Source organism: Ciona intestinalis, chromosome 8 (genome assembly GCF_000224145.3).
Source record: "Ciona intestinalis chromosome 8, KH, whole genome shotgun sequence".
Lineage (NCBI taxonomy): Eukaryota > Metazoa > Chordata > Ascidiacea > Phlebobranchia > Cionidae > Ciona > Ciona intestinalis.
The window spans coordinates 1,659,975-1,671,573 of record NC_020173.2 but is presented as its reverse complement, the minus strand read 5'-3'; the positions used below and the strand labels follow the sequence as shown (position 1 = coordinate 1,671,573).

The window sequence follows — 11,599 nt, the reverse complement described above, 5'->3', positions numbered from 1 at the left end:
ACGGCTTCTAAAAGAAAGAATAGTTTGTCTTATGGCACCGGTATGTGTATTACATCGCTTGCCGATTTAAGTAAAAAAAGAATGCAACTCATATCATTTGAACATTCCTGCTTAATAAGGTTAAAAGTGGTATCATGTGTAAATTTCATTCTAAATTGATATTTTTTTAAATTTCCATTTGTACTTTTGTAAGGTAGATGATTTTGTGTCCGGTTTAATTGTAGCCCAGCTCTTATTTCTGCAATCTGAGAGCCCACAGAAGCCAATCAACATGTATATTAATACACCAGGTGCATTTGAAACATTTATATTGAAATGAAGCTATGAATGTAACTTATCTATCAATGCTATGTGGGGCAAAGAATAATTATTATAACGCATGTGACCTGTTGCACACATCTGTGCCCACTAACAAGTTACCACATATGTACCTTTGTGAATGATTGTATTTTAAATAAATAGCTGAGAATTTAGACAACACTAAATGAACCACTGAAGTATGGTATAGTTCTGATTGTTTTATCAATCGGAAAGTGACCAGTTGACTGACTAGAATACCCTTTTTGCATGGTCACTTTTATGCACGTAAGTACTCGCATATTTACTCGCAAAAACAAAGTTAACACGCATAACGTCATAAGCGCGTCATCTGATGCTGTAGAAGGTTGGTTATTACTCGCATTATGCGAGTAAAGAAAAGTATTGTGAAAGTACAGTTTCACTTTTGAGAGCCTAATCTTTTTCGGGTATTATTTTTACAGTTTTTGTTGGTAATAGCACCATAAAGTATCAGAACTTATTTTATAAACTAAATTTAACAATATTGCGCTAAAACAAGCTCAATGCTAATACGCGCATAAACCAATGACCATGCAAAACAACGCGGTTAGCGAGTTATCATATGACGAGTTAATGCGGATCGTTATTCGCATTAACTTTTTACCATGCAAAAAGGGTATTACAATATGAAACTAAATAAATATTCTTACAAAAATGCAAAACATGAATGAATCTTAAAATGTACAGTCCGGAGCGTTTTGACTAAAGATGAAATGTGATACATTGAGTTAAAAACAAGTTTGAAAGTTCCCCTTAAAAAAAGTTTTTAATTTTGTTAAAATTATATTTCTAGTATCAAATCCCACTAGAAGACACAAAACTTTCATTTTTGTTTGATGCTTTGGAACGAAACAAAAGTCGATTAAATATTGAAGATTATTCTGTTAGCCAAACTACACTGGATGAGGTAAGCGCATTCATTTATTAACATATTTTTTAATTATAAATAGTTTACTATTACAAGTCAATGTAAATTTGTAATCATCGGGTATTGTTTTTTAAGTGTAATTTAAGTATTAGGTAACAGTTATTTTTAGATAAATATCCATAGTGACAGTAAGTGCATAATGTGTTAAATACAGTGGCGTTTAGTCTACATAATACTACATTAACAACTTGTTATAAATCTGTATGCAAAAATACCCACCAAGTACCATACTTGGTAACCCGTAAGCTGGCACGAGATGTATAAAACAGAGCACCTGTGTTTTAACGACTGTCATTTCTGCCCACACGAAGATAAAGCAAGTTACATTCATTCATTTGTATTCAAACATCCTTTTAATATCTATTCTGAACTACATCATTTCCCACTCTAGGTCTTTGTAAGTTTTGCGAAGCTCCAAACTGATGGTCTTGAGCATGAATACGGCCTCCAGCGTCCTATATTAGCATCAGAAGGTGGCGCCGAAAATGATGACATGGTTTTGCATGAGTTAACTACCAATTACTCTCACTACAATCCAACCTATGTCGCATAATATCTTTTTTGTAAAAAGTTCAGGCCGCATTTTTTCTGCATTTGCGCAGCATTCTGTCGGTTTTCCTGCCTGTTATGCAACTTTTTATGCACTTTTTTTCCTATCAAAAAACCTGTAAGTCTTGCACTTTACTAGTTTTAATCAAAACCATATTACTGTCCAATCTTGCACTATACAATTTTAATTTACCCTTTTAGAAATCACTTTTCTTTACCGAGATTATGTAGTCACTTTTCTGCAGAAGCACATTTTCCTTCTTTTTACCATTTTACTGCGAAGAATAAGATAAATTATGCAACAAAACTAATTAGCCATCCCTGTTTTACAACAATCTTACTTGTACCTATATTGTACATAAATTTGTTCAGAGTTTAATTTTTTTATAATTAAGGTTGAATTTAAACTTTTCCTCTACAAAGCGTTTACTATACATAATATATCTAATATAGTATAGGGTGGGGAAAGACGGGACACCTTTAGCACAGAATATCCAAATATCCTGATTTTGTTTTAAGCAATTAACAACGGTCTATGGGAGTCATGAGGATATGGTTTTATAATTATTTGAATGTTCTTTGTTTACTACTAAATGTGACGAGAAAATAGAACGAAAAAGTGTCCTATCTTCCCCCATCCTACTATACCATTTTTCTTGTGTATTTAATGCATTGCACTAATGAAAATTTTACTAAATAACTGTATTATTTAAAAAATATATATAACTAAAATGTCACCTAGATTCTACCCATGCCACGACAATGCAGTTTTGGAAAATAAACGTTGGTTGTTGTTTTCTACAACTGTGCTAATTTGTTTAACAACTGTGCAAATTTCCTGGTTGTGTTTTGAATAAATAACAGTGGTCTATGGGAGTCGTGAGAATGCGGTTTATAATTCTTTGAATGTTCTTTGTTTACTACCAAAAATGGTGCGTTAAATGAAATGGTAAGTTTCGCTTCGTTGCTTTTTTCTATTTTCTCAATAGTAGAGTGTCAATAGATAGTCCACGTTTTCATTCTCTTTTATCGTCCCATTTGCTTGTAAACAAAGCACATTAACAAAAATATATAACCATATTCTCACCACTTTAAAAGAGTTGTTAAAACGAGATATCTTACCCTATAGTACTGTTTTATTGGTCCATGTTTTGTTCAAATTACACTAATCCAGTTTTACTTGACACAGCATTCTAGACCACTTTTTTTACCTCAAATGCGTAAAAGCTTCCATTCGCAACGTCAGGCCTTTTTATGGCAGTTAGATTCAAACCAGACTGTTTGTTGGGCACGCGGTGCAGTCGGAAGTGAAGAATAATAAAAACAAGTTAAACATGAAAAAATTCTAGAAAAGAGAGGCTATAAAAATTAACCTATTTCTGTCTCTTCGGTTACACGTTACAGTAACGAAGTTCAAAATAGTACGGAAAATCAGAAAGTTATTATGTCAAGACGACAGCCGTTTTAACCCAAGTTAGTATAGACGTTGGTTTTAACAGGCTAAAGAATGATACAGACGTATAAAATTTATTAGATAAAAAGTGATTTTAACACCTTTTAAATACCATGTCAGAATAAGGCATTTAATTAAAACGATATTATGTTCGAGTTGATTAAGAAAAGTGTAAAAACAATACTTCTGTTTTTAGATAAAATAACACCTGCTTTTTACATAAAATCTACTCTACTCAATGAACGCCCCACAAGACATCGTTAGAACAAACCAAGCTCCTGCTTGTAGTTTAAGAAAACAAGTAAATATAAATGATATGTTATGTAGTTTATATGGCTATAGTACTGTGGGGTAAGATGGGATACTATTAGCACCTTAATTTGCGGATCGACTTTTGAACATGTATACTAACGCGATTTTAGAGTCGTTTAGCTTCAGTTATACAATTCTGAAAATATTCTTTGTTTACTACCAAATGGGAAAAGAGAAAAAAAAAGCTTGTCTCATTTCCCACACCTTGATATATATTTTTTTACTCCATCGTTTTACCTGCACATATTTAAATACGCTTGACGTAATTATCAGCACACATTGTGCAGGTCATTTTTATTCGCCCCACGGGGATATCTTTTTTTAAGTAATAAAAAATTTAAAATTGTTAGGCTGTAAAGTTAAGGGCTTCATATTTAGGTACATCGATTGGTAACGTTATTGCCCTCTGATCATTTCCAGAAAAGCAATTTTATCTTTACCAATTAAACTCGCAAAGCGGAAGAACCCGATGCCGTATTTAGTGCATATGGGTGTCCTGTTACAATCCGTGTAGTGTATGCTGCATACATTTTAAAGGGTTTGTCATTGTAGTCGTCTCCAAGTACTTAGCGTCGCACGCTGCTAGTATAGCTTTACTCATAGATACCCCGCCTTGTGTTCATTGGTTACGCAGCCGATTACAGTAAACGTGCTTAGTCAGCAGTTGTGTTTCAAGAAGGCCCTAATTAAACGACGACCAAAAGCCTTAATTTTCGCATGTTTGTATAACCATAGAGGCGTAGCGGATTCAGTAAACAAAGTTTAGTTATTAATTGAACCGGCCAAACAGTCAATGTAGTTTAGCAAGATAAATTTTTAAGTGAAGGTTATACTAGAACTAAAGTTTTTGTATAAGATGGAACCTCTGGAGGAAATGGCGGAAATTCTTCCTAATGTCAGCGCTTCATCAATAGAAAAACAAGTATAAAAAATCTGTATTGAATTTATCGTTTTCGATTTAACCTATATCGTTATTATTACACAGACTAGAAAAACTTTTCAATTTTTTTAATCGACAAGACTGCCTAATTCTGAAGACGCAGTTAAATTCACGCACTGTTTATAATAAGAGCAGAAAAAAACAAAAGAAAATAATATAGTAGGTTGGGGGAAGATGGGACACTTTTAGCACGTAATATCTAAATATCCTGATAGTGATTTATACAATTAACAACGGTACATTAGAGTCGTGAAGATACGGTTTCATAATTCTTTGAATATTCTTTGTTTACTACCAAATGGGACGAGAAAATAGAATGAAAAGGTGTCCCATCTTCCCCTAACCTACTATATCCAAGATGTGTAGAAAATTTTGACAGATCATAGAAAATTAACGAGGAACAAGAAGTCAAACCTCGAGGCAAAACAATATTGTATATATTTAGCGTGCAGACGGCTGTGTTTATGTGCAATGTGCGTGTTGGTGGTCATTTGTTTTCAATTTCTTACTCGCTAGAAAATTACAAAGGCATATACTGGCGTATACAGTACTATTGGGCAAGATGGGACACCTTTAGCACATAATATCCAAATATCCTAATCGTATTTTAAACACAACAGTATATATGAGAGTCGCGAGAATACGATTTTAATTCTTTAAATGTTCCATTTATACTACCAAACGGGTCAAGAAATAGAATAAAAAAGGTGTCCCGTCTTCCCCCACTCTACTATAATACCATAGTATACTGAAGTAAGTATAATATAGTACACTATGATAATACAAATCCAATTAGTAGTATTACCAAAAAATATTCATTCAAAACTAACTCGTTTTTAAATGCAGAAGTTATCATGGTGGGCGTTCTGGTCAGTCTTTCTCACATATTTTGCCGGCGGATTTCAATATGGGTATTCCATTGGCTCCGTGAACGCGGCAGCAGTACCGATTCAGACTGCCCTGCAAGATTATCACATGGTATTAATAACTGTTACTAATTACTGTTAAACAAACTATACAGTTAACCATCGTAACGTTTACCTTCTAATATAGTACGGTGCTGGGGGAAGAAGGGACAACTTATCATTCTATTCTCTTGTCACATTTTAAAGTAAACAACGAAAATTTAAATAACTATAAAACCGTATCCTCGCGACTTCCATATATACCGTTGTTGTTTAAAACACGATCGGAATATTTGGATATTCTGTGCTAAAGATGTCCCATCTTCCTCTACCCTACTATATACTGCCACAAATAATCACTCACAAAGCTAAATATAGAATGTGTGAGAACTCGTTATTTTGTGTGCGTAACGCAATACACGTTAAGTTACGACTGTAGTTACCTTGAAACGCGCGGTTATACAAGTTACACTCATGCCTTTTATCCAAAACGGTATTTCCCTTTTTTTATCAATAAGCGTGTTTTAACAACTGTTGTTTTACCGTTACTATCCGTCTTTTTGCTTGTGTAAACTCTTTCGTTCTTCGTTATCGTGACCAAAAAAAACGGAAATTTCATTCATTTATTCAAAACAAATAGTAGGGTGGGAAAAGATGGGACACCTTTAGCACATAATATCAAAATATCCTGATTGTGTGTTAAACAATTAAAAACGGTATGTGAAAGTCGTGAGGATACGGTGTATAATTCTTTGAATATTGTTGGTTTCTTACCAAATGGGACGAGAAAATAGAATGAAAAGGTGTCCGATCTTCCCCCACCCTACTACATTACACCCACATTATACATATAATACAGCAATGTAACTTTTAGATGCGGCACAACCAAACGATGACCGAAAATCAACTTCAAGTGAAATGGGTGTCAATCCTGGCTTGTTTTCCAGTTGGTGGAATTATCGGTTCTTTCTTTGTGAACCAACTCAGAAAATTTGAATATAGGGTGAGATTTTAAATATTGTGTATTACATTTTTAAGTTTAACAATTCGTATCGAACTGAATATTGCATTTTTATATATATTTGATTTTGCCTGCATTGTTTAAGCTTGTGTTTATATACCGCATTCAAAATAGGCCTTTTACGTGTTATGCATTGGAGTGGGGGAAGACAGGACACTTTTAACACATTTCTAAATCTCCTGATCGTGTTTAACAATTAACAACGGTGTATAGAAGTCATAAGAATCCGATATGCGGTTTAATAATTCTTTAAATGTTCTTTGTTTACTACCAAATGAGACGAGAAAATAGAACTATAATTTGTCTCGTCTTCCCCCCACCTTACTATATATACACAGTCCGTTTAAAATAAAGCATGGAATCGATTTAGAAAACCCTGGCGATTCTGCATTCCGCAACAGTGTTAGCAAGCATCTTACTCGCCCTGACATACGCGGGTAAAGCCTTTGAACTTTTAATTGTTGGTCGACTAATCATCGGATTTGTAACCGCCACTGCTGGCACAGGTGACGTATAAATACATTATGTGTGTATGACTGTAGTCGTGTTTTAACAGATGCTATATATCGACATGCGGGATATCCAGTTTTTCATTATTTGCTTTTTCCCTGCTATACGCGCTGTTACTTTGAGAAAATTAGTATATATAAGCAGTGTGGGGTAAGATAGGACACCTTTTGCACATAATATCAAAATAATCGGATCGTGTTGTAAACAATTAACAACGGTCTAAGGGAACCGTGAGAAAACGGTGTTATAATTCTTTGAATGTACTTTGTTTACACCCAAAATAGACGAGAAAATAAAAGAAAAATGTATCCCATCTTACCCCACCTACTATATACAAGTTATTTTATGTTATGTTTTACTTGTCGTACTTCGACACTGGTTATTGTTATTAAAGTAACTGATTTTTAGGCATTGCGCCACTGTACATGGTCGAAGTAAGTCCGCGTCATCTCAGAGGAATACTTGGTGCTTTGTTTTCGTTATCAATAAGCACTGGTAACCTCCTGGCAAACATTTTCGGACTTGAGCAGGTAAAACTTGTGTTTTGTTTTTAAGCCTGATAGATAAAGTGTTCAAAAAATATTTACTGTGTTGTGATATATAGTAGGGTGGGGGAAGATGGGACACCTTTTACCTCTACTTTTCTCGCCCCGTTTAGTAGTAAACAAAAAACTTTCAAGAAATTATAAAACTATATGCCCATGACTACCATTGACCGTTAGTTATTGTTTAAAACACGATCAGGATATTTAGATATTATGTGCTAAACGTGTCCCATCTTCCCCCACTCTACTATATAGTATGGGGGGGTGAGAGAATATTTTATTCCTTTCTTCCATTTAGTAAAAAAACAAAAAATGTTTGCAGAATTACACAAGAATAGGTTTTTCTAAAAAAGCGTTGTTTATTGTTCAAAACACGATCGGAAAATATGAGGTTTAGGTGTTAACTGTATCCAAAGAAATGCAAAATGTTAGATATCGGTGAAATAATACTTTTCAATGCAGTTACTTGGGAACAACTCGCTATGGCCTGTTCTGCTCTTTTTCACGTGCGTGCCGTCCTTGCTCCTTTTGACGTTCTGCTATTTCATGGCACCAGGACCAAGGTATAACATGTATGGTATTTATCCATAAAGTTACATACCTGGTAACTTATACATAGGCGGGCACGAGGTGTATGAAACAGAACAGCACCCATGTTAGAACGACTGTCGTTTCCCCGCCACGCATAGGCTATACATGGTAACTTGTACATAAGCAGGCACGAGGTGTATGAAACAGAACACCCGTGTTGTGACGACTGTCGTTTTCCACCACACGAAGATAACAAATACGTTCGTTACATTCAACTTCTGTACTTTAATATCTTCACATTTACAGGAGTCTGTACTTTGCCGAACAAAACCAATCAGCCACTGAAACCTTGTTGAAAAGACTTCGTAAAACTGATGACGTAAGTGAAGAGTTACAAGACCTACGTGATGAATACGCCAAACGTGATGCGGAAGAACGAGTGACAATCAAACAGGTTGAATGCTTTTTGTGCAACATATAGGATAGCCAATGTGGTATTAACGTTAATATAGTAAATTTGGGAAAAAAATAGAACATGTTTTCATTCTCCTTTTCCGTTCCATTTTGCAGTAAAAAAAGAGTATTTACAGAAAAAAATAACAGTGGCGTTGTTGGTTGGTTAAAACACGATCAGGAAATATGGGATTTAGGTGCTAACCGCATCCCTTTTTACCCACACTACTATACGTTCTCTTCAGATTCTAACTTCCCCGAACTTACGAAACCAAGTCTGGGGAACGTCGTTCGTTACAGTTGGCCATATGATAACTGGTATAAACGCTGTACAAATATACATGGGGCAGCTCTTTGTTCTTTCTGGAGTGGAATCTTCCCTGATTCCATATTTTACGATTGCAGCAGCGTTTGTCCTAGCGGCTACAAATTGTATTGGGGTAGGTTTGCCTTTTTTGTATATACTATACTAGGCATACATACAGTTATATAGTAGGATGGGGGTAAGATGGGACACCATGAGCACGTAATATCCAAATACCTTGATCGAGTTTTAAACATTTTACAAAGGTCCATGGGAGTCGTGAGGATACGGTTTTATAATTCCTTAACTGTTCTTTGCTTACTACCAAATGGGACGAGAAAATAAAATAAAAAGGTGTCCTATCTTCTTCAATCATTTACTATGCCATTAGAACAGCCTTTATTACCTCAGGGGTCAATTTTCCCAATGGGATAAATTACCTCGCCCTAGGAGCCAGACATTGAAAAACTCTTTGCCAAAAATCTAAGGCAACCCCCGCATTGATATAACTGATGTAATTTGTTACATTCGTCACTTAAAAAATGAGCACAATTTTATATATTGGAGTTAAATCTGATATTCATCTTCGTTAAAAGGGTAAAACATACCAAAAAGGTTAAGAACCCCTATCACTAGAACATATACATCTTACAAACGCATCTGTACCTAAACCATTTTTGTACAGGCGAAGTTGGCAGTGAAAATAGCAAGTCGATATCTTCTGATTTTCGGCTACCTGGTCGAAGCAATATCATTAGTACTTTTGACCGTTACCGCTACAACACAACACTTGGCAACTTGGATATCATACATTTCGATTGTTTCAGCAATGTGTAAGTACAGTTTAACGTCTCTATTAACTTTGGTAATAGTAAAGTGGGGGTATGGTGGGACACGTTTTTATTCTCTTGCCTTCGTCCCATTTGGTAGTAAACAATAAATATTTACAGAATTATATAACCGTAGCCCCGCGACTCTTAATTGTGCAAACACAATAAGAAAATTTAGGTTTTATGCGCTAACAGTATCCCATCTTACCCAAGTACCCCTCAGCGTTCTTAATTGTTTCACCCTGTCCATAGTATTTTGTTATAGCTTAAAAGACAACCTTTGCCCAAATTCCAATCACTATAGACTTTGCCTAAGACCTTACCCTTGCAGAATTTTATAGAACGGTCGCTTTGAAAAATCTTGTATTTTAAATGTTGTAGCTGCTTACAGGTTTTAATTTTGGCTTCGCCATTGGACCTGGTGCAAACACACTGACTTTAGTTTCGGAAAGCTTTCCACAAAGTGCAAGATCAGCCGCACAATCTCTTGCATGTTTTTTGTTCTGGCTTTGCTTCACTTTGGTCATTGTGGTTTGGCCTTATCTTCAGGTATAGTAGGATGGGGGGAGATGGGACACCTTTTCATACTATTTTCTCGTTCCGCATTGTAGTAAACAAAAAACGTTCAAAGAAATATAAAACCGTACCCTCACGTCACGTCTCTAATAGACCGTTATTATTTGTTTAAAACATGGGCGGAATGTTTGGATATTATGTGCTAAAGGTGTCCCATCTTCTCCCACACCACTATATATAATAATTATGCAATAATTTTAATAACTTTATTTGTCGATTACAAGAGCAAAATTTAGAAACATTTTAAACGAAATGAAAGCTTATATAGCGACAAAACAACAGTTGTTAAAACACGTTTACAGGTAAAAACATTTACGTTTATTTAGAAGAAAATAAGGACACACGACTCATTTATTTTAATTACGTTAAACTACTAACACAAAAACAAAAGTGTGCGTAAAGTATATCAAGTAATTAATCCAAATTACTATATAGGCCTATACCTGTAAATTTGACTGTAAATTTGTTGAAGTGTAATTTTAATTGGTCTAATTGTTTTGTGTTTATTGTTTACTTTCAGGACGCAATTGGTGGATATTCGTATCTGGTGTTTGCAACACTGGCTTTTTTGTTCGCGGCGCATGTTTACGTTGCAATTCCAGTTACCAAGCATCGAACATTTTTAGAAATAGACGAATCGTACAAAAGTTTGAAGCTCCCTTGTCATCGTTTAAGGCGAAGAAGTCGCGCTTCAGAACTGACAAATATTCCGGTTTAACTGGATTGTTTTAAACTAGAAAAGGTTCAATCTCTGTTTAAGCTAACGTGCATCTTCGATTTCTTATGCAATGATCTTTCATATAGTACGGTGGAGGTAGACGGGACACCACCTCTGGAACATAATATCATAATATCCTGACCGTGTTTAAAACCATTAAAACAGTCTATGGGAGACGCGAGGACACGGTTTTGTAATTCTTGTTTTTTGTTTACTTCCAAATGGGACGGGAAAATAGAATAAAAATCTGTCTCATCTTCCCCCACCCCACCCTACTATATTATATTTATCAGCATACAGTGATTTGTCAAACAGATAGGCCTATACCTCTTTCATTGAAATAAACGGTATTAAATTTAATAACTGAAATGTGAATATCTCTGCCAGTATGTAAATAAAAGCAAACAACTGTAAATAAAAGCAAATATATCTCCATAATTGAATGCTAGCCACAAGAGTCCTTATATAAACATGACATGTTTATATACGAACTCTGCTAGTCACTGTAGTACGTTGAATGAATGAATGAATGTAATTTACTTTATCCTCGCGTGGCAGGAAAACGACAGTCGTTATTACACGGGTTTAACACCTCATGCCAGCTTACGAGATGTATGTTACTTTGTGGGTGATTATATTTTTGGGATTTTTCTTTTTTTTTATGTATGGCTGATAATTTGGACAA

General features: G+C 35.0%; 2 protein-coding genes and 1 long non-coding RNA gene across 5 annotated transcripts in view; all 3 read left to right on the top strand.

The window, feature by feature from the left end:
- On the top strand, positions 1-507 carry LOC113474476. The gene is made up of 2 exons (XR_003396132.1): positions 1-40; positions 194-507. It is a non-coding gene; the product is annotated as an uncharacterized LOC113474476 (long non-coding RNA).
- The window catches only part of LOC100184707 (ATP-binding cassette sub-family A member 1-like), a 35,798-nt gene extending 33,170 nt beyond the window's left edge, over positions 1-2,628 (top strand). Inside the window, exons 46-47 of the mRNA XM_026835495.1 lie at positions 1,133-1,246; positions 1,659-2,628. Coding sequence (XP_026691296.1) covers positions 1,133-1,246; positions 1,659-1,820 — 276 coding nt within the window. The 3' untranslated portion in view covers positions 1,821-2,628. The remainder of the gene's footprint in view (positions 1-1,132; positions 1,247-1,658) is intronic.
- Positions 2,629-2,841: 213 nt separating this feature from the next.
- Positions 2,842-11,329, top strand: LOC100178396 (solute carrier family 2, facilitated glucose transporter member 1-like). 3 transcript variants are annotated; one of them, XM_018813004.2, is made up of 11 exons: positions 2,842-3,570; positions 5,368-5,499; positions 6,301-6,429; positions 6,818-6,953; positions 7,366-7,487; positions 7,965-8,065; positions 8,340-8,487; positions 8,732-8,926; positions 9,476-9,623; positions 10,012-10,169; positions 10,717-11,277. In XM_018813004.2, exons 1-11 carry the CDS (start codon positions 3,508-3,510, stop codon positions 10,912-10,914), a joined length of 1,530 nt encoding a protein of 509 aa, XP_018668549.1. In that variant the 5' UTR covers positions 2,842-3,507; the 3' UTR covers positions 10,915-11,277. The 3 variants fall into 3 exon arrangements, with proteins under 3 accessions (XP_018668549.1, XP_002123496.2, XP_026691524.1); XM_002123460.3 differs by lacking the exon at positions 2,842-3,570 and adding an exon at positions 3,580-4,503; XM_026835723.1 differs by lacking the exons at positions 2,842-3,570; positions 10,012-10,169 and adding an exon at positions 3,580-4,503 and having other exon boundaries at positions 10,717-11,329.
- Positions 11,330-11,599: the final 270 nt, after the last annotated feature.

Excerpts from the sequence above, each read along its gene's own strand:
- LOC100178396 (XM_002123460.3), top strand. The coding sequence starts at position 4,438 with ATGGAACCTCTGGAGGAAATGGCGGAAATTCTTCCTAATGTCAGCGCT. Across the intron at positions 6,954-7,365 it reads AACCGCCACTGCTGGCACAG|GCATTGCGCCACTGTACATG; the intron begins GTGACGTATAAA and ends ACTGATTTTTAG. Across the intron at positions 8,927-9,475 it reads CGGCTACAAATTGTATTGGG|GCGAAGTTGGCAGTGAAAAT; the intron begins GTAGGTTTGCCT and ends ATTTTTGTACAG.